This window comes from Neofelis nebulosa, chromosome 12 (genome assembly GCF_028018385.1).
Source record: "Neofelis nebulosa isolate mNeoNeb1 chromosome 12, mNeoNeb1.pri, whole genome shotgun sequence".
Taxonomy (NCBI): Eukaryota; Metazoa; Chordata; class Mammalia; order Carnivora; family Felidae; genus Neofelis; species Neofelis nebulosa.
In genome coordinates, this window is record NC_080793.1 from 20,488,600 (window position 1) to 20,511,207 (window position 22,608).

At 55.2% G+C, this 22,608-nt stretch overlaps 1 protein-coding gene across 7 annotated transcripts in view; it reads right to left on the bottom strand.

Annotated features, from left to right (window-relative positions):
* COL27A1 (collagen type XXVII alpha 1 chain) overlaps positions 1-22,608 on the bottom strand; it is a 140,577-nt gene that overhangs the window by 76,843 nt on the left and 41,126 nt on the right. For all 7 annotated transcript variants that reach the window (XM_058694403.1, XM_058694406.1, XM_058694405.1 and 4 more), the window contains 7 exons: positions 18,186-18,230; positions 17,501-17,554; positions 16,993-17,037; positions 14,085-14,138; positions 13,151-13,195; positions 4,792-4,845; positions 2,336-2,380 (listed from right to left, as the gene is read on the bottom strand). In XM_058694403.1, the coding sequence (XP_058550386.1) occupies positions 2,336-2,380; positions 4,792-4,845; positions 13,151-13,195; positions 14,085-14,138; positions 16,993-17,037; positions 17,501-17,554; positions 18,186-18,230 (342 nt within the window). The remainder of the gene's footprint in view (positions 1-2,335; positions 2,381-4,791; positions 4,846-13,150; positions 13,196-14,084; positions 14,139-16,992; positions 17,038-17,500; positions 17,555-18,185; positions 18,231-22,608) is intronic.

Consider the following 22,608-nt stretch of genomic DNA (forward strand, 5'->3'; position numbering starts at 1 on the left):
AGTCCGGGCATGGTCTGAGTCTCCAGAGTCCGCATTCATTTGGCCAAATGATATTCTTGCCCCTTTCAGGGCCCAACTAGTGGACACCAGGACAATGGCAAACAGGAGGGCGTGCCAGTGATGGAAGCCAGGATATGTAAACATCCCTTCCAAAGAGCTTTGGGAACTGACAGCATTTAGCCCGAAGAAGGAGCCTCGGCAAGAACCGATCGCAACCATCTTTTCGTCTCAAACAGCCTCTCCCAGGGGCAGGGGAATGACTGGGGCTCCATTCGCAGGAACACCACACACTGCAAGAACGCTGGAGATTTGGCCTGGGCTCCCACAGGAAAGCGTGTCCAACACCAGGCTGTTCAGATTGGGAGTTTAACGACCACGGGACCAGGATGCTCCAGAGGGCGCTTCTGTGAGCTTAGAGGAGACTGGGCTACAAGACTTTGGGGGTCCTCTCTAACTCTCATTGCAGAGATTTCTTTTCCAAAGCATCTAGGTCAGTGCCTTGTGCCAAAGAAGACGCTCAGCCAAGTCCTGCTGAATGGACATTTGACAGGGATGACAAATGCACGACTCACGTGTGGACACTTTGCCATCCGGACCAAGGAGACGTCACTCATCGATCGCTCAACCAATCACAGCCCCCCTCTCCCACTAAGCTCCAATGTGACATCAAAATATCGTCCCATGCAGCAATCCAGACGGCTGTGACCACCCGTAATGCACGTGGGTGTGTGAAATAATAATCATCATTATCACTAGCACTTCTTGAGTACTTACTACGTGCTAAGCACTTTATATGTACTCGTTTCTTTAAATCTTCACAACAGAAACTCAAAGTTAGATGCTAATATTATCCCCATTTCTAAGTGAAGAAACTGAGACAGGTTAAGAGCTTAAGAATCTTGCTCAGGATCTGAACCCAGGCGACCCGGTTCCAGGAACTGCCGTTTAGCCACAGACTGCACCGGACCGTGCGGATCTGTGGTCCTAACAAGAGTGGGCACCATGAGCTCACCTTATGAAGGGGGTCTCTGAGGCTCAGGTGAGCGACGCCATAGCTGAAGACCACAGAAGCAGGGTGAGGGGAGGTTAGGATGCCGACACCGGTTAATTGGACCCTCTGCCCCCACTGCTACCCTACCCGGGTTCTGCTTTCAGCCACCTGAGCAGGAGCACATTGCCACCGGGGGTGGGGGGGGGGGGCGGGGTGGGGACCTCTGGGCCTTCTTGCCAGGACCAGCCTCCCCTGAACACTGGGGCCCCTGAACTCCCCCACGGCCTCCTCCAGCCTCCCTCTGAACAGAATTTCTTGGCACAGTTGCTGGAGTAGCCAAAGCCGGCAGCCCATTTGCCAAACCAGGGAGCAGCCGACTTATGTCCCTTCATGGTCCCCCAGACTCAAATTCCGTGAGGGATGACCCAGAGGACAGAGCAAAGGGGGCATGAGACCATGGGGAAAGCTCCTAGAGTCATTTCTGGGATCTCTCACTGGCCCTTGTAGCCAGACCCAAGGTCAAGGTCACCCTCCGAGGGCCCCGCAGGAGGCCCTGGTTTGGGCTAATAGAACCACTCTACAAGGATTATCCCGACCTGAATGGAGTCAGAGGTCAGGCTGCCTCCCATGTCCCTGTCCTCAGGCCTCTCTCCATCCCAGGCATTTCAGGAGGTAACAGCAACGATTAATAGAACAATATTTTTCTCTAGTTGCACACTTATGAAATGCTAGACCCTGTGCCAAGGACTGTACATGTAATGCCTCATTCCATCCTCATGACCACCCCAAGAGTACTCGATCATCATCCCCATTTTACAGATGAGGAACTGAGGCTCAAAGAAGATAAGTAATATCTCCCAGGTCACACAGTCAGGATGTGGCAGAGCCATGACTTGAGCTCAGGTGCTCTGGCTCCAAAGTCAGTGCTGTGAAGAAAAGGATGAGGAAGACTGCCCAACATGGCCCAGATCCTCAGCCCCTCTGCCAGCCACTTCCTTCCTCCAGACCGGAAGCATCTCACCTGTGAATGAGCATGCTCTCACCTGCCTAGACCTCCTTGCAGAGCGAGGGACAGGCAGCAGGTGTGAAAGTACATCAGCACTCTCATGCTCCAAGCACCTATCTTCGTTTAACTAATGAAGAAAGGGGCTCAGAGAAGGTTGGTGATCCACCTGAGGACACACAGCAGGGCTCTCCTCCCTCAGCCCCCTGGCCAGACTGGTATGTCCTGCTCCCCCAGCTCCTCCTAGGGTTTGATGAGAGAGGGACCTTTTCATTGGGACTTGTCACTTGCTCCCCACACCCTGCCTCTTGCCCCCACCAACCAGGAATCTGTGTACTTACAATGAGGCCGGGGACTCCTTGGGGCCCTGGCAGGCCCAGCTCTCCCTGCAAATAGAAAGAGACCAAAGTGGTTAGTTGCCCTCTCGCCCTCCCCAGGCCACTCCCACCACACCATCCCCCTGTGGGCACCTAGTGGGATCCCTTGGAGCTGACCATTCCTTGTGCGTAATTAGTGACTCTCGGAGCCTGGCCTGAAGTTTGGACAAGACCCTTTCCCCTTCTGCCATCCGCTTTCCACATCTGTAAAATGAGGAGGTCGGATTTCCAAATCCAGTATTTTCCACTTGTAAGTGCGAAAGAAGAGGTGGAATCCTGATCGCGGCAATGAAGATGTGCTGGGTGCCTGGCCCAGATCTCATTTCTCCTGCCCTTTGTAGCGGGCGAAACTGAGTCTCAAGAGCTATGGGACGTGCCCAAGGTCAAGTGGTGAGGGCTCCAAGCTGAGAGCTACCAGGCTGGCCTCTCTCTCTCTCTCAACCAGGGGGTGCGGGACCCTTAGAGAAGGCCACCACCACCGGAAGGAGAGTCTCCAGTGCCTGCTCCCCAGGCCTCCGAGATGCTGCAGAGGGCTCTTGCTTGGGGGCCAGGGGATGTGGCTGTGTGTGGCAGGGGTGAGTTTGTTTCCTCATCTCTAAAAATGGACCTTCAATTGCCCAGAAAAGACAGGTAGATGGGTTAGGCTCAAGTTCAAGATGAAGAGATATGAATAAAAATAAGAGGTCCTAGGGCACCTGGGTGGCTCAGTTGGCTAAGCGTCCAATTCTTGGTTTGGGGCTCAGGTCATGTTCTCAGGGTTTGTGAGTTCAAGCCCCACATCGGGCTCCATGCTGACAGCAGAGAGACTGCTTGGGATCCTCTGTCTCCACCCCTCCCCCACTCTCTCTCTCAAAAGAAATAAGCTTTAAAAAAAAAGGGCGGGGTGGGGGGAGGTTCTAGAGATGCTGATTATCAATGAGAATTGCCAGCATCCTCCAGGGTGTTTGTCTCACTTCAACTGTGCCCAGACGGGAGGTCATCACTACACCCACCAAGAAGGGGAGGGGACAAGCAGCCTTGGCTTTACAATGGGGGAACCGAGGCCCAGGGAAGGGAAGTGACTTGTCCAAGGTCACTCAACAACTGGATGGCCAAAGCCAGGACCACGCATCAGGTCCTCTTTCTGCTCCCCCAGGCCAGGAGTGTAAAAACACCTCCCCAGGGAGGCTTCCAGGATGGCATCGCAGATTATAATGCCTGATCCAATAACTTATATACTGAAGCAGAGGCTCTGATATCTCACCTCTGTGCCTTTGCTGGTGAGCTTTCCTCCATGTGGAATGTCTCCTCACCTCTTTCCTCATCCCAATCCCATGTCACCTCCCCAGGAGTCTTCCCTCCTCCACAGCACCTGGGACCCTTGACCCTGCCCATCTTGCTCTGCCTGGTATGATGGACCGGATAGACAGCCGTAAGCTCTGCCAGGGCAGGCGATGTGCCCGTGTCACCTACTGCTTACAACCGCTCCATCCAGGGAACTCTTACTGTGGGCCAACCACCTTCCCGCGCTCTGTCATTTCAATCTGACAATAGCCCTCGGACGCTGGCATCTGATCCCCAGGTTTACAGGGAGGGAAACTGAGATTCAGAGAGATGAACCGATGCATCCAGGCTTCTGTGGGTGGCAAGTGGTGAAGCAGGATTCAAACCCGAGTCCCTCTGAGACCAGGGCTTTAGCCCCCGGGGGGAGTCAGGGGTTAGCCCCGGCTGGGTCAGCCTCAGGGAGCATTTGTGGAATTGAAATTAGTACATGATCAGGGACGGATGGTGGATCCAGCAGCCACCTCTACAGAAAGCACAGCTGGGCACAGCTGTTTAGGTGGGAAGCCCCAAAGAGAGATGGGGGAACGTGGCAGGTGTTCCAAAGAGCTTTGGACTTGGTCTGCTCCCCCAGGCAGAGAACGAGCCTCCTCTCCCGCCTGAGCCTGCGCCTGGGATGGGAAGGGAAAGGCGGGTTCAGCAACTCAGGGCAGGCTGACCTAGCTCCTCGAGGGCCTCCGATTATTTACAAACTCTATAAACATGCCTACGTTGGAGATTTCTTTAGAGCTTGGCTCTTCTCTCCATACAGGGCCTGCAAACCATCTGCTCCCCTAGGCCGCTGCTGTCCCATAAACATTTTGGATGCTTTCTAACATGGCAGTAACCCTGGGTTCCCCAGTGGGGAGTGACCCATGAACTTTCCTAAGTCCTTGGGGATGGGCACAGTCCGGGGATCTGGGACCAGGGGCTCCCATGACCTGGAGGGCTTTCCTGGGGGCGGGGCACAGGGCACCCACAGTGCACAGGAGCCTGGGGTACAGAGGAGGCAGGGCTGGGATTCGACCCAGTCCGTCTGACCCTAAAGCTTGGATTCTTCAAACCTGCTGTGTGTTTGCTCTGGAATCTCTTTCCTGTTCCCAAAGACTTGAAATACTTACAGGGTTTCCATCCAGTCCAGGAGGGCCTCTTTCCCCAAAGTCTCCAGGAAACCCCTGAAGGCAGGAGAGAGAGCAAACATCTGCAGATCAGTGTTTCTACCTGTGGGGAGAGGCTTTCATCCAAACCCCTGGGGGCACACGAGGATGCGTCCATGAAGCCTCTCACCCATTGGTTCTGGGATCTGGGCAGGCAGTGGGGTCTCCAGCCACCCTGTGCCTTCAACAAACACCCCCACGTGAAGAACTCAAAGACTGGCTAATGGGAAGGGGCCCATGGCTAGGGAACTTTCTTATCTACTTAGAGCCTGAGAAGAAGCTACTACGTGGTTCTGCAGCATGAAAATGCACTTCCTCCCACCACCCCCCCGCCCCCGACCAAATCTGAAACCTGGACCGATGAGGTAGGAGAGACAAGAACAGAGGTCAGGAAGCTGAGTCTAGGCCTGAACCTACAGGCCTTGCTGAGAGTTTCAAGAACATCCATTGCCCCTGTGAGCCTCAGTTTCCCCCCTAGTGAAGGAAAGGAAGGCCTCCTCGGCATTTTCCAGCTCAGACCTTCTGTGGTTGTGACAGGCTCTTCAAAAGCCATCCTTTCCCCATTTTACAGATAAAGAAACTGAGGTTCTGGAAGGCTAAGTGGCAAAGTCACACAAGGTCACACTGTTGGTGAGTGTCAGCCCCCCTGCCAAAGGTGAGTTTCAGCAGCCCCGAGAGAGGCCAAGCCACCTGGCCCAGGCATGAGTGGCCCTCTCATCCCATCCCTGACCCCACTCCGTACTCTCTGGGGATACAGGCAGCTGGAAAAACATCAGCTGTGGGGACACCTCTGGGGACCCAGGGGTGGGGGGGGGGGTGTGCGTAATTCCATTTTACTTCAAAAGGAAAAGAAAGTCCTCAAGCTTGGAATTTAGGGAAACCTGTTCTTCTCCCCTGCTTGAATTCAAATCATTGTTTTTCCAGGGAAATTTAATAAAAAACACAGCACATGTTTTTTTTTCTGACCAAATGGATGCCTGAGCTGTTCAGTGAAGATTCCTCACAGAGGGTAATCTGTGTCTGGCTTCTAACACAACTGAGGGAATCCAGTGAGTAGATTAAACCTGAGGACAAACCCCAAACCCAATGACAACGTCTGTCCTGGCCAAGCAAAGAGACCTTGAAATGCGTGTGTATCCACGTCTTTGTCCTTGCCCTGTCCAGCTGTCCTATGCCCGCTCAGATCCCTCCTCTGTCAGGGAGCCCTCTTGGATCAGAAGGGTGAGAGTTGGCATTCATCCTGCAGGAGGTGCGGCTTCCTTCAGGCACCCAAAGGAGGACACGGGGATATAATCATGAGATTGCAGCCCAGCCAGTCACCTTACATGCAAGACTTCCTCTGCCTTTGACATCTGCCCTTAAGGAAAAGGTTAGCAGTCCCATTTAACAGATGGGGAAACAGGCTCAGAGAGGAAGTGGTGAAGGCAAAACAGAAAAGGACAGCAAGTTTGTGGCACAACAGAGCCCAGGTCCCCCCTGTCTGAACTCCGTCATGTTACATTTGTAGGAGTTGGCCATGGGCAGATCACGACGCACAGAAGGTGCTCAAATGTGTGTTCAGCTGGTTTCACAGAGTGGTGGGGTTGTGTGTGTGTCTACGGGCCCACGTCCAGGTCAAGGCTTTGTGGGGGTACATCTGATCCTACCTAAGATTCCTCTCCTTGGGGTCCCCCTGGCAAATTCTACCCTCACCTCAATCCAGCCCATCTTTGTTATGCTGTAAGGGAGATCCCTCTCCTCTCCTGGAAGAGGAGACATCAGCTGAGTGGGCTGTGGTAAGAGGAGCCTTCAGGAGGCATTGAGTTTCTCCCTCCACCTCTGGAGGCAGAGGTTAGGGGCCTGGCAGGGGAGGAGGACCGTCCGTCAGGGGACAAGGGCAATGCTGTCCAGCCAGGTCCCTGGCCGACTTCACATGGCCCATGACAGGCAGCCTCAGGAAGTTCATGCTCTGCTTGCCAAGCCCAGTGTCTGGAGACTAGCACTGGCTTGCGTCCAGGCTGGCTGTGTGACCTTGGGCAGACCCTCACTTGACCCACTGTCCTGCTTAGACTGCGGGGATGTGATCTCTAAGCACACCTGTCCCAACCCCTAGATGAAGCCCGAAAGGAAGGAGCCTCTCCCCCCCATACACAGGAATGCCATCCAGCCTGGGGACATCGACAGCATCCCCTGGGCACACATCATGGCTATAATGCCCAATATATTCACACCCAGCAGCCACCAGGCAGGTGTCAATCTCCCGGGTCTGCATTTAGAGGCCACTTGAGGCTGGCTCGACAACTCCCCTCGGACCGAGTTGCCAGGCCAGCCTCCCCCGTGAGGCTTTGGAAGCAGAGCAGTCAGATGCCAGTCTTGGCTACACCACCCACAGGTCTCCCCAAGCCTCAGTTTTCTCTGCTGTACAATGGGGATGATAAACAGGAGAAGCTGAGGTGTCTCCTGGAGGGTGACCCTTGCTGGCAGTGGCACAGCTCTGGAGTATAAGCAAGGGAGAGACCATCAGAAAGGTCAAACTCCCGAAGTTACGCACTTATGCAGACAAAAAGCAGCCCGAGGACAGCCAATGGGGGATGACAGCGGGGGTCATAACAGTGGCAGTAAGAGCAAACTCCAGCAGCCCATTGAGACAGGCAACGAAGAGCATAATGGTCAGAAAAGAAAGATGGGAGCTTTAGAGGTACTTCAACAAATCCAAGATGGAAAGAGCCTAGCCGTTCTTGACTTTCACACCTCACTGCACCACTGGGAGACTAAGGCCCAGAGCGTGCCCAAGGGGGCAACCCTCGAGCCTGCCTCACCCCTCCACTACTGGAGACATACCCCATTTCTGGCACTTGCCCCAGGGCCCCAGGGCCCGGCCCCTCTGGATCTCAGAGAGGCGGCCGCCAAGCTGGACGTGTAGCCCCACCTCCCTCCCCCTCTGCTTTCCTCTGTCTGGCCACGCCTCCTTGTGCATGGAGTGCACGCAGTCCCGGCCCGCCAGCAGTGGGACCTTCCTCCGCAGGCCTGAGCTGCTGGCTGCAGCAGCCTGGCCCGAGGCCCAAGGAATGAGCTCGGCGCCCTGCCGGGGCCCCAGCCACGTGGTGTCTCCACTTGCCCAGGTCGGGGCCCCCAGGGAACTGGACGCCTTGTACTTTGAGCAGAACAAGGCCCAGGAGGAGACAGAATCAGGCTCCGGGGTGAGACTCCAAATTCTGTCTTAGCTACAGCAACTCGGAGGAATAGATGTGAACAAAGGGGCTGTGGTCCTTGTCACCACCTCCGCGGCAGGATGCCAAGGTCTCAGGAGGCCTCTGAGGGCCACCTTAGCCACTCCCCTGCCTCCAGGCACTGTCTAGCCCAACTGTCTGCTCCAGAAGGTGGGCTGTAGGGGCAGAGGGAAGCCTGAAGCCTCCAAGATCCGAAGTCCTGCTAATGTCTCGAAGGCTCAGCTCCCTGACCTACAAAATGGTCAGTTCTGTCAACTCACCTGGCGTAGCCGGCCTGAAGAGCTGAGATGCTGTCATGCAGTCCCCGTACCTCTACTGCACCAGCACGTGCAGTTAGGGTTTGCCTCAACAGTAGGAATACAGAATAACCTCTCGGAAGAACCCACAGAAGGATCTCGGGGACCTCTTTACAACGTGGAGATTCTTCACAGTCGGGAAATTCCTGTATGAGCCTAACCTGCATCCTTCCTGCCACACTTTGAGCAGCCTGTAGTCTTCTGTAGAACATGTGTGCACCTCAAGGGTGCTGACTTAGACCCCTTGAGGTCACGATGCTGAGCATGTTTTCACCCTGCCCTTTTGGAATCCGCTAGGGAACCCATCCAGGAAGGGTCACCCCAGGGAACAAAGGAGGGCATGAGGGGGTCAAGGTCTCACCAGGATTCCAGGGTCACCAACAGCCCCGGGTGGCTCTAGCTCAAGTGTGGGACCCTGGGGACCACACCCCCCAGCTCATAGCACCACCACAGCTAAAAACTTTCATCTGTTTTGGCCTCAGTTTCCCCAGCTGGAAACACGAGTCCTCAGTCACTTTGTTCCCTGCTCCCCACAGTCTGAGAACTGAGAAGACCCTGAAGCCAAAGTTCACCCCAGGAGAAGCCCTTCCCACCCCAGATGGGCGTGTGGCCTTGGGCAAGTCCCAGTTGTCCCTGAGCCACACGCCGAGGAGATGGAACCAGGCTTGGGCCTTTCCAGCTGTAAGCTTGGGGGTCTGCCGGCCTGACTCACTACATATGACCAGGCTTGCAGGCCCGGCCAGAGGCCACGAGGCACGCTATGAACAGCAGCCGGCCTTGCCAGGCGCTCCAGCAGGCTTGACGGTGAATTCAGAACGCCTGCCCAACAAGAGACTCACTTGCAGTGTCTTCCTAATTCCTGTGAGAGACCCTTGTCCCAGCTGTGAAGGTCCCTGTGCCAGACAGGACAGCCCAGGAGAAACCCCTTCAGCTCCAGCCGAGTTTGTAACATCTTAATATCCGGACCCCTCCTCAGAAAAACCACAACACATTTTTCATTCTAGCAGAGGTGAGGAGACAAGAGCTTTAGACTAAGCTTTCCTCTGGAGTTAAAGATGCGAGCACAGAGAGAAGTATGAGGTGAAGAGCAAGCAAGGATCCTGGGGTTGAATCCTGACTCTGCCACTCACCTTGCTGTGTGACTTCGGGCAACTCACTGGCCTCTCTGAGCGATGTCTGTCTGACAAAGAGGTTGGGCCAGCTCATCACTAAGGTGCCTGTGGCTCTGGTCTGCTCTGACCTCTACTGTCTCTCTCTCGGCCCCCATCAGCAAAAGATTGCCACGCACCCTCCTTCCTGACCTGATGCCGAGGAGGCCGTGTGCATGAAGCCTGCTGTTCTTCTTGCTGGAGAGAGATGAACTGCAGCAAAATCATCACCGGCCCTGCCAGAAATGAGGCCAGCTGCGATCTGGCATGAGGGACTTCGGCTCATTCTCCTGACATTTCCTCTTGCTAATAAATACCTAGGAATCGCTTGGCCCAAAGCTTTGACATGAGGAAATTTGCAGAAGGAGTTCCCCCGACCCCCAGCCCACCAGCCAGATCAAGGGCTCAGGAGCACAGGGGGATGGCCCTAAAGACCACTTAAGGAGCATATGGGCCGAGGGCATGGCAGACTCAGAGGCCCGGCACGAGCCTCTGTCTCTACAAAGAGCCTTTGTCTCTACAAAGCCCGAGGGACTCTGTGACATGAAGTCCTATTGCATACGTACCAAGTCAGATCTGATGCAGACCTTGCCCATTTGCCGGTCATGGTGGCTGGACCAGGACCAAGGAGCCTTTCACGGCCCTCAGGGGGACTGTGTGGCCATAGCACTATTTTGCTGAAGGAAGGGGGGTCCCTCCCATCCATGCCCAACACTGCCGTGCAAGGAAACACCCCCATCATGAAGGACAGGGCAGAATCCTAGGAAGCGAAAGGTGAGAAGCAAGGAAGAAGAAATAAACTGTCTGTTACAGGAGGTCGAGGCCTCAGAGGGTCTCTGAGCAAATGGCTTTGACTGAGTCTTGGTTTCCGAGTCTGGAAAATGGGTGTAGTCAATCTAACCTCAAAGAATCGGTGGGAGAATCCTATGTAGTTCAGCTACCATGCAAGTAAAAGGGTCTCAAAAAATGTTGCTTTTGGGGGGAACATTCTCACTATATGTTCTGTCCCCAGCACCTGGCGCATGGTAGGTGTCCAATAAAGTTTTGTTGACTGAGAAATGAATGAGCGGCCTTGTCTCACATGCACGTAGGAAAATGGCACTGAGCACCTCAGACCTGGTGCTGCCTTCTCGGCCACGCGCTGCCCGGCTTTCAGCTCCAAGGAGCAAATAGGTACGTGGCAGGGAGAAGAGGCCACTAGAAGGAGGAAAAAGGGGGAGGTGGAAGGGGCAGATGAGGCATGGCCCTGCTGGCGGTCTCTGTCGTCATAGGGTGGGCAGGGTGGAGAAGAAGCCACAGCATGCCCGGGTTTTCAAAGGTCTTGCCTCCTCTATGCTCAGGGGACTCCGGAATCCATTCACTTGATAGCAACACTTGGGGCAAGAGGGGAAGGCTCTGGTTGCCCCATCCCAGCCCAGCAATGACTCTCCAAAGCCCCAGACCTTGGCCACATCATTCACCCCCTGAGCTTCGAGCTCCATATCTAGGAAGTGGCAACGCCTGGTCCTCTGTCGGGCTCCCAGGACAGAATCTGAGCAAACTCCTCATGGATGGCTCTGGAGGCAGGCCTGGGTGATGGGACAGGGCCCAGCTGACATAATAGAATTAAGTAAACTGGCCCTACCCTGCAACTTAAACTCTGGGAAAACAGGCCCAGAGAGGTAAAGCCATTGGCTCAAAGGGACACAGCGCGGAGAGACTCAGCCACCCATGAAACTCCAAACAGGAACAATGGCTGCCACTACTGACAGAGCATTTACTATGTGAGGAGCATAGCATAAAGACCTCATGAGCTAGAAGCTATTTTCCCTATTTCTCACCTGGGAAAACTGCAGTGCAGAGGCTTTGAGCCAACAATGCCCCAGGACCTTTGCACCTAATGTTCTGTAAACCTGGAAAGCTCTTCCCCAGGTAGCCACAGGGTTCCCATTCTCACTTTATTCAGGTTTCTCAGGAAGTAAGGATTACTAGATCAAATTATCTAATAGTCTGTACCCCCGTCTCCCTACCCTACTCTGTCTTAACACTAGGCACCATCTGACATTCATTCTTTCATTGTTCATTCTCTTGTTCAATCGTTGTCTGTCTGTCTGCCCATGAAAATGAGAACTTTGTCTTGCTCATTGCTCAGCACTAACTATAGTGCCTGGCCCACAGTATATACTTAATATTCACTGGATGGATGGATGGATGGATGGATAGATGGATGGATAGATGGATGGATGAATGGATGGATGGATTGGTCTCCTTGCCCAAGGTCACCTAGCTTGAGGAGCAGATCCAGATGCCAGCCCAACCCTCACAGACATCAGGTCCTTGTCCTGAAGCCAGAAGCATCACGTGCTACTCCTTTGCTCAGATCCAGGTGTCGGGTATGAGACCTCAGGGCACAGAGGGGCTGTTGGCCACAGGGAGGTCTAGGTCTGAGGGAGAGATTTCCCTCTAGTCCTTGAGACAGGACCTGGATCTTGCTTCCCTTTATATACCTCACTTGGCCCCAGAGTGTCCAGATCCATACACTACAACAGGTAAGTTGCCCATGAACATGCATGTCAACCCCAGGATCACAGATGTGCCCTTTCTGGGCACCACTGAGTGCTCCTGGCCCCCTTCCAGCCACCTGTCAAGTTCTAACCTCTTCCACAGTCCCTTCTCCATCAACCACCAGCAGAAGGAAGCCCTGACCCCAAGCTGACAATGCTTCCGAGTCTAGGGATTACACTGTAGGCGGCCACAAAGGGCCTTAAGCCGCCAACGGAGGTTAGTCTGAAAGAAATATGCCTCAATTATAGTCTAGGGTCTCCCTTAGTTGGCAGCAAGGACACTGGATATATCATTCCACCTCACGGGGGAGCCTCAGTTTACCCTTGTGAGTAATGGGGATCGTTGAAATTAACATCTTGCCCATCTGGTGAAGATTCTAGGGCATTCACTTTTTACACCATTACTACCAGCCAGTGAATCTGAGAAGCCGTCTTGATCCACCATTGAGTTCAGAAGCCCTGGAGACTAATGGAATTGTTAGAATCCCGGTTCTGTTGTTGACTGTGAAACTGTGGGCAAGTTACTTAACCTCTCTGGGCCTTGGCTTTCTCTTCCTGCCCCACAGATGCCCTACAAAGGGGAAAACAATTTCCTGCCACAGTGGAGAATCCTGGGCAAAGCCGGTGAACTGGAGGTTACTGCCAGCCCCTCTTGGGGTCACACCTGTTGTGAGCCTACCCACACACCCCACCGCCTACTTGTGTGCACACGAGTAACACTGGCCACCCCAAGACAGCCTGGAGACTGAGGGTTTTCCTTGACAGGGGCGCAGACACTGGTCTAGCCATGATCCCCCAGTCTGAGCAGGCCCATGGACACTAGTAAGCCACACAACAGAAGCCCCCAGACCCAGGACCACACTGCACAGCAACGGTTACACACATACACACAGATGCACCATCCGGGAGGGGCCCAGAGCCACGGCACCCCCCAGCTCCAGCCAGGCAGCAGCTGGCCAGTGTTCTGGCAGTGGGGACACAAGGCCCAGACAGCCCCACATGCTGGCCCACACACTCAAAGCAGAGCAGTGGCCGGGCAGACAGAAGCAGAGAGCGCCCACGCTACAGGTGGACAGGAAGTCAGATTCACCCATAGAGTCTGCATAATAGACACGGAAAATCTTTACCGGCCTACCCATCTTGCCCCTCTTGCCAGGAACACCAGGCAGGCCCTGTAGGGGAGAGACAGGGAAGAGATCAGAGCAGAATTCCACAGGGGACAACCAGCGTTGCCCCAAATTGGCCCCAGAGCCACCCACGAGAGGAAGTCATGGACGACCTCGTGCACAAGGCCGCACACAGCAGGTGCCAGTTACGTGCAGGTCAGAGGGATGGTCCTTACGCTCTACGGGGTTGGGGGCTGCGTGGGCCCGGGCTGGGGAGATGCCTAGGAGAACACCCAGCATTCCTGGTATTCAGCAGGTGTTCCCGCTGCCCTCCCGAGGTCTTGGTGGTTGGTGAGGTTACAAGTGGGATCCCAAATACGGGCTGAGGCTGGGAGGGACAGGGAGGAAGGTGCCGAGGCCTGCGGGCCATGGGGTCTCTGCCATTGCACCACGAGTACACGTAACTGTAGACAACGGGTAACCATAGGAGTATGGCCGTGTCCAAGAACACTTTATAAAAGCAGACGGCTGGCAGGATCTGGCCCACATGCCCCAGTTTGCAGACACTTGGTCTGGAATATAGAGTGGGCCCATTTCTCGTTTGCTGAAAGCACTTCAGAAGCTCTCCAGGCTCTCAGAATCGAGTCTCCTTCCTGACCTCGGCCCTGACCACCCGTACAACTTTGCCCAGGTGCTCCATCCAACCTGTCTCCTACCACTCCGGCCTCGCGCTCAGAGCTTCGACTGTGTGGACTGTTAAACTTGCCAAGTTATCATACCTCCCCAGACTTTGCACACACCATCCCTTTATGTATGGAAGGTGTCTGCCCTGACTTGACCCCCTGGCAGACTCCTATTCAACTCAAGGGCACCTCCTCCAGGAGGGACTCCAGGACTTCTCCCGGAAGAGGGAGCGGGTAGGTGGGTGGGAGGTAAACAGAGAAGGCATACTCACTCTCTCTCCATCAGACCCCGGCAGGCCGAAGAGCCCTGGGAGTCCAATGTAGCCCTAGGAAAGAGCAGGTAGGGGGTCAGAGGGACCGAGCGGTGGGGTGTGGCTGGCCCGACCCGTCCCCGCAGCCCCTCACTGCCCTCCCACGCCCAGGCTCCTCTTCCTCGCTGGTGGCAGTGGCGGCTCCCGTGGCTCCTCGATGACACAGGCCTTGAGGCAAGTGTATATGCCCATGGACTGCATGGTGCTGGCTTCCACGATGTAGTCCAAAGGCACATACCCTCACGCCAGGGAAGGGCGCGGGCGCTCGCGGCGGGGAGGCCCGCCCCGCACCGGGGCTCCTGGACCTGCAGAAAGGAAGCTCTTGGCTGGGTTAGAGGCTAGAGCGGTAGCAGGTTCCACCCGCTCTGAGGGACCCTGCCGTCTGCCCGTGGCTCCTGCGATGCCTCCTCCCAGGCCTCAAAGGCCCTGGACACGGGGCTCACACCCAGCCGTGGCTGCCTGAACGCCAGCAGTCCCAGCGGCTGCCACTCCGGCACGCCGATGTCCCGCCCGGCACACGTATGCAGCAGCATTCAACCCACCCAAGGACACCGCACACTGGCTGTCTGCTCCCCCAGTGGACGGACAAGGAAGCCACACAAGTAGTCAGTGGAGCCGGGAGCCCACTGCCCTGGCATGCACCTGGTTTTCTACCTTCCGGCCTCTATTCCAGGTGCCCTCCACCTGCCCTGCCCACCCCAGGGACGGCAGAGCAATCCCTTCCAAGCCCAGCTCCAATGCTCTCTCTCCTCCGGCAAGCACCCCTGCTGCCTCACGCCAGAAACCATCTCTTCCCTCCACCCACACACCGCATTTGCTCCTCAGTCAATAGGATTTACCACTTTCTCCGATGTATCTTCATTATCTGTGTCCATGTTTCATGTCCTCATTAGTTTGGGAACTTCTCAAGGGCAGGGGACCCAGCCCAGAGCTCCTATCATTATCTGCACTCTCTTGATCTTTGTGGAATGATTTAATGATAATGCTAACAAAAGCTAACATTTGCTGAGCACAAACTACATGCCAGGCCCAGTTCTCGGGGCTTTGCACGCAATGAAGCATCTACCGTGTCCTCACTACGCCCGCTCCCCAGAAGCAGGCATTACCAGTCAGCCCCCTGTAAAGGTGTGAATTAGACCCAGAAGTGAAATGACTCACCCAGGGTCACACGGCTGGACTATGATAGAACCGGTATTTGAATTCGAGTCAACTGACTCCTCCTGGGCAGGCCTCCTACCCCCTTGGCTACACTGCCTCCCACAAATGAGCAGCCCACACAGGCTCACAGCCATCCCTTCTTCCCAAGTAGGTCAGGAGGTCACTGAGTCTCCTTCCTGGCATTCTGGTAAATATCCATCACTGTAATGAGGGACACTTATTGATCCTGCTGACCAGGGCCTATATCCCAGGTTTACAGATGAGAAAATGAGCTCAGAGAGGTCCAGCAACTTGCCCAGCACCCCACAGCTGCTGAGGGCCACAGCAGGTCTCAAAGCCAGCCGCCTGGATTCCAAAGCCTGCGTTCTCTTTTATAAATATGGGGCCGGTGGTGGCAGGGTTGGGAGGGTGGCTTGAGTGGCCCCGGCTGATCCAGGGTGCTCAGCGCCCTGTGACCCAGAGAGCGGGGTGCAGGGGCCAGATCAGCTCTCTCCCCACATGTGGTCTCAAGATGCCATCAGCATGGCCAACAGCAAGCAGCCCCAGATGTCATCAGCTTGCCCCTGGGGCCACGGTGCATGGGAACAGCTGGATGAAGGAAAGGAGGCCCAGCATCCCAGGACAGGAGCCTCCGCAGCCCCCGCTGTCACCAGCACCATCAACATCGTCACCGATATCACCACACAACGAGGACCTTGCCCACCTCCCAGATGCTCTAACAGCCACATGTCAGCCCCAGGGATTAAGGTCCAGACTGTGGCCATAAATAGCTTTGGCTCAGGAGTGGAGGCCACATCACACCTGATCCGGCCTGACCGAGGTTGTACGACCCATCTGCTGAGCATTCTTTGACAGGCAGCAGTCTAGTCCTCAGGACACAGGGTCCCCATCCCAGCCCCGCTGTAGGCATGCAGAGTAAACCGGGGCGCCACGTCCCGACCATGAATCCAGTTTCCTTGTATGTAGACAATGGGATTCCACCATATCATCTCTTCCTCTTTCAAACTCCATTTGCCCTCATTCAGTGCACCCAGAACCTTCTCTCCATGGCCCACAGCCCACTTGGGAGCCCCCACCCGCTGCCCCTCTTCAGTAGCACTTGCTTCCAAATTCCTGGTATCTCCATAACTATGCTCGAGGTAGGAACGGATGTCGCTCCCATTGTAAAGATGGGCAAAGTGAGGCTGCTGGCTACTCAGGGTTTGCTCCAGGAGAGGGAGAGCAGATGTTCCATTAGCCTCCGGGCCTGAGTAGCATCACCCATCAGCCACCCCTGCTCTCTAAAAAAGGGTGGTCTCCCCAGACCTCAGTCGGGAGGGGAGCGGGAGAGAGGCCTCTGAGGATTCTAATGGCGACGAAGTAGCCCTAACTTAGGTCACCTAGCACTTGGGATGTGCTGGGGGGGCATGGCCAGCCCGGGCCTGGTTGTGGCAGCCGGGCCCTGGCCGAGCACCCAGCAGAACCTTTGCTGCCCAGTCTGCCTGGCACGAGAGCCAAGCGGTTTACCTGGCTCAAGGATCCCCTATCACCTGCCCGCCCTGCCGCCCTCTGCTCTCCAGAGAGCACTCAGGTGCGAGGGCAGAGCCCCAGCCCCCCTGGCAGACACTGTGTAGAGACCCCCGCAGCCCTGACCTCCCATCAGGACTGCTAGGGGGGCGGGTACTGACCTCCCAGGGCCCCACCTGAGTGGCACTTGCCAAAGCCCACTTACCCGGCTGCCTTTGGGGCCAGGGTCTCCTACCGGTCCGGGTAACCCCTGCAGCATAAAACACAGAGGGGCAAGGACATATGGAAACGTCCTACCTGCTGCCAACAACCCAGGGCAAATCCTGTCTCCTTTGGGCCTCAGCTGCCCCCTCTGTAGAAGGAGAGTGGGCTTAGACCTGCGGTCTTCACCCTGAGGCCCTCACCTCTTCGTCAGAGTCCCAGGGAGTGGCCAGAGGTGGGGGGCAGGGGGACTGAGTGGGAGGAGCCTCTGGAGCCCCACCCCCACAGCACCAGAGGCCTTTCTTCTGTTCTCTTTGAGCAACCTGTGCCCTACTGCCTTCAAAGAGAGGGTTCCTTGGTCCAGCCCCCTGAACAGCCCTTTCTTCAGTGCCCACCCGGCGGGCGCAGCTCCTCAGCCCCCAGCCTGCTGCCTCCCTCTGCCTGGGGGGGGGCACCCGTGGCCATCTCCACACCACCATGGCCACCGAGCTTCCAGAAGCCATATACTGCACCTGCCTGCCAGGGTAACCTTTGGCCCCTGGGCTGCCCTCAGGTCCTGGCTGCCCCTGTAAAGGAACGAAGAGAAACATAAGGAAAGGAGAGGACCTTGCCCAGCTCTGAGTCTGGGGGGCTGTGGGAGACTGAGGCTTACAATGGACAAAGAGAAGGGCAGGAATGTGAGATGAATCAGGAGGAAGGGGAAGCCACCAGCCTGCTGCACAACCCGCACCCCCCCCACAGCCCACCCCTCTGTGAAACCGGTCAGACCAGCTCAGAAGGACAAAACCCCCTGTGCTAGCAGCCCAGGACTGAGAAAGCTCTGAGGAGCCCTGGCTGGCTCTCCCACGCTGGCAGGAGCTGCTGTTTGACTTGGGCCAGCACAGCCCAAATTCCTGCAAACCCCGTGGCGACATGTATAATATCCCCTAACATCGCCCGGAACAGGCCAGCTATTCATGGCTCTAACTGGAGTCGAGTGGCTCATGCCAACGCCAGGCCGGCATGGACTCCAGCCCCTTCAGGCAGCTGTGGCTGGGGGAGAGGTGGGGTAGGGTTGGGGCCCCAGCAGGATGGGAGGCAGAGCTGCCTGGCTCTGGGGCTCACTCATGGAACCGGGCCGGGGGAGGAGGCCAGGGGCAGGCAGGGGCTGGAGTGGGTGGAGAGCACACAGGGCAGAGCTGGGGCCGCGGCCCTCACCTGTTCTCCAGGGTGCCCCGCCGGTCCAGGATAGCCCTTGTGTCCCTGTGGGGGGAAGAAACGACATCAGCCCAGGGAAGGCACCCCTGGGCCTGTGGACCGGATGGCAGAGGCCCAGCCTCCCTGCCTGCCTTTTCAGCACTGCCTGCTCTGTGGACGTCAGGCAGGGGTGCAGTGTGTGTTCAGCGACCAGCGAATGGACATATGTCCATCAAGGTTGGTAGGTTGCTGCGGTTTCCTCTGCCACCAATGGCTCTCAGACCAGAAGCCATCAGTAGAGTTGTTCGCCCTTTTGGCGGGCTTTGGGAGCGGAACTGGGATACGGCACGTGCAGTGGAGTGATGCTGTATCCCAACCATCCTTTCCAAATCTGCGCAGGGGTGAGCCCGTCCAAAGCCAGGGTGGAGTGATTTCTCAAGGGATGGGTGGGCCAATTAGGACCTTCAGGTCTGGGATATGCTCAACCACCAAGTAATGCTGGGATCTGGGTCAAGATCTGCCCCTCCTCACAAGCCCCCTATCAGAAAAGATCTCACACATACCGACCAAATACATTAACCAAAATACATTAACCCGCTGGTCCCAGCTCTCGTTCCGGGGAGGAAGAGGCCACCCAAATGCCTGAAGGACTCCGGCAACGAGCGAGTACTAACCCTGACCCTCTGTCCCCGTGGTCCACGGCCAGGTGTTAGATCAAGAATCAAACAAGTGTGTGCTTTCACGTGGCCCTAGGGATGAACCACTCGAGCCATGTCCTAAGACTTAGGGGCTCTCTGAAGGGAAACCCCAGACTTCAAGCTTCCATCGCCTTAGAGCAGCTGTAAAATAAGACGAGGCAGGGGTTTCCATTTCAGAGAGGGCAGCCACACAGATCTCCATTAGGCCCCCTCACACAGAGAGCCCAGGGCTTGGTTCAGACACTAGCCCTCATCTGCTGTGCAACCCTGGTGGGTTTCTAGCCTTCTCTGGACCTTAGCCAACGGTGTTAGCTCTGGTGTTTGAGAACTCCAACGTTCTATGGCTCCCCCAGAGGGTGATAAATGAGATGAAGCCTGTGGACCCCCTCTGTGCACTCCTGTTCACCCAAGACTACACCTCCATGACCTCCTCTGGCCCTTATGACAGCCAGATGAGGTATGGGGCAGGGGGAGGCAGGGATTCCCATCTCCATTTTACAGAGGAGAAAACTAAGCCCCAAGAACTTGCTCTGAGTCCCACTGCTAAGAAGCAGAGGGTTCACACTCACCACTGGCTCCTTCTGACACCCGAAGCCACCTCGGGCATGTACAGTTCATGCATTTACATACACACACACACACACACACACACACACACACTCAGCACCACCCGCAAGCCCCTGGGAAGCAGGACTCTTAATTACAAACAGCAGAGTTGGTTTGATCCAAGACGTTTGGGGAGTTTACAAGCATTCCTCCTGTACCTACTCATACCTCAGGACTGCTCAGCGATATGATTACATCTCATTTGGGGCCCATGAGGTTGATGCAACATGGGAGAGTTTTCTACCCTGGGCACATGGTCTTTCCCCCGTTGAGCAAACAGAAGCATAGGCTACAGCCGGCCGCTCGTGTGCAGAGTGGCTAAGATCTCTCGTTTCGGGTTGATCTGGAACCATCCTGCCTCGCTACTGGATGGCCCTACGAGCTGGAGCCACTGAGGTCACCTCTCTGAGCCTTGCTTTCATCTTTTGGAAATGGAAATATAAGGGTTGGCCTATGGATCACATGACACATGTGGAAAGTACCCAGCACCATGTCTGGTGTTGAATTCAAGGGACTTGTAAAGACCAGCTGCTGTTACCATCATGACCTTCCTATTTCATTCATTTATTCAACGAACACTGAACTTCCATGCACTGGTACCACTGTAGGCATGGGGTGATGAGAAGACAACATCCTTTGCCTTAATGGAGTTTATGGTCTAATTAAGGTGATATAAAAACAAATAAATATAAAAGATAATGTCTGCAGGAGGGGCAAATAAGGAGTTGTTGTGTCCGTGGGCGGAGAGTTTCAGTTTTGCAAGATAGGAAAGGTCTGGAGTTGGGTTCCACCGTGATGTGAATGTACTTAGAACTACCGAACTGCACCATTAAACACGGTTAAGGTGGTAAATTTTATGTGGTATGGTTTTTACCATGATTAAAAATAAAAATTTTAGGGGCGCCTGGGTGGCGCAGTCGGTTAAGCGTCCGACTTCAGCCAGGTCACGATCTCGCGGTCCGTGAGTTCGAGCCCCGCGTCAGGCTCTGGGCCGATGGCTCGGAGCCTGGAGCCTGTTTCCGATTCTGTGTCTCCCTCTCTCTCTGCCCCTCCCCCGTTCATGCTCTGTCTCTCTCTGTCCCAAAAATAAATAAAAAATGTTAAAAAAAAAAATAAAAAATAAAAAAATAAAATAAAAATTTTAAAAATGGTGCACCCATGCTCGTGACGAACACTATGAAGAAAAGTGAGCAGAGTCAGACGACAGAGAGAGGCTGTGTTGGGGACAGAGTGGGACCACAGGTGGGCAGCAGGGCAGGCTACTCGAAGAGATAAATGAGCTGAGCTAGCTCTGGGCGGAAAGGTGTTCCAAGCAGAGGGAACAGCAGGTGCTAAAGACTTGAGGCAAGAATGCTCTCTGGTGGGTTTGAGGAAGAACAAGATCTATGTGACTGGAGCAGAATGGGTGAGGGGTGAGGCTGGGAGGTGGTGGTTAAGAAGAGGCCAGAAGCCAGAGCGCAGAAGGCATTAGGATGGCAGGAACTCACAGGGGGATTTGGAGCAGGGACGTGTCATAATATGACACATGTAATTGCCTTTATTAGCCTCTCTCCACTTGGAACTTGCACGTGAGGAAGAGCAAGCAAAGCCCTGCCCACGAAGAGCGGAATCGAGTCTTGAGCTCAGGCTGTGTGATTCCACTCAGGCAACTGCCTTCTCTGAGCCTCACTCTGACATTCTCAGCCGGCCTCGGGTTGCTGCAAAGAGCCAATGCAATCACGGGGCAAAGATCCCAAGAGAACCATGAAAGGGAACCAGGGAGTCCCTGAGCATCACCAGCTCTTTTGGCTTCCCCTGCAGCCAGAAAGAAATCGCTAGAAAGCAACACTTCAGCAGAGAAGGACCACCAGTGAAATCTCAGAAGATTTCAAGTAAACCCTTTACTCAGGACACAGAAAAAAGGAAATGAATGATCTTCAGGGACGTGGGCAGTGACCTGCCCTTTGCCTGGCCTGGTACTAAAGCCTTAAATAAATACATCCGTTCATCAACTCCTTGCAATCACCCCCTAGCAAGTAAGAATTATAAGGCACACTTGCCAGATGAATAAACAGACTCAGAGAGGTAAAGAGACTTTCCTGAGGCTACACAGCTTCCCAGGGGCAATGCCAGGCTGTGACTCCAATCTCTATATCCTAACCACCCAATCATGGGATAAGACATACTTACCGAGGCCCAAGGCCCACCTAGAAGAGCCACAGGGCCACACAAGGAAAGACCCCCTTATAGACCCTCGTCCCTGGGATAGAGCATATGGATCATTGCAGCATTACTAGGACAGAAGACAGTCATGGAACCCTGGAATATCTGAGGTGAAAGGGACCTAAGCTATCAATTTGACCACCTTTGTCATTGGACAGGCCTGAGAAACTTCCCAGGGGGAAGGGACTTGGCCAAGGTTACTTAGCAAGTTATGGTCAAGCCCAGACTGTTCCCTAGGACTCGAGACCCACTGGGCTGTGCTTTGTCCAAAAGGCCACGATTCCTAGGTCTGTCCCAATCATCACACCCTAAAGGGCCTTGAACATTGCCGTGAACACCCATTTCTCCTGTCTGGCTGAGAGCAGCAGAGACTGAGCACAGCCAAGGCATGGGGTGAGGGTGGGGGAGGTTCCTATGCTCCCTGGAAGTACCTTGACACTGTTTACCAAGCTGGGGCCAGCCAAATAGCTTCAAATGACAGGGCCCCAGGACCTGGAAGAATCTAAGCCATTATCTTCTCCTGGGCCCCAGCAATTACGGGGTGGGCAGTAACCGCAAGGTGGACCCACGGGCAGTGATTTCCCCGTGTGCGATAGGTGCGTGGCTGGTACTAGGGGAGAGCAGATGCTTCGGGGGAGCTCCAGGGACCACGGAATCTGTAAGGGGCCTCTGGCTGCCCAGCAGGCGGGTCTCCACAGGACCCGTGTTTATAATAGAACTCGGTCTATATTTTGGTTGGGGAGCCAGATTAATCATTGCTTACAATGCACAAGGAGAAACCAGACATCACCTCACTGTTGCTGCAGACAGTCTCCCCGTCGGCCGGGATGCTATTTGGGCTTTGGGCAGGGAGGGTGGAGGCGGGGGGTCCTGCTTTTGCCTGGGGGTCCTGGGGAGCAATGCGTGCCTAGACCTCAGCCATTCCTCCGGGCTCCACC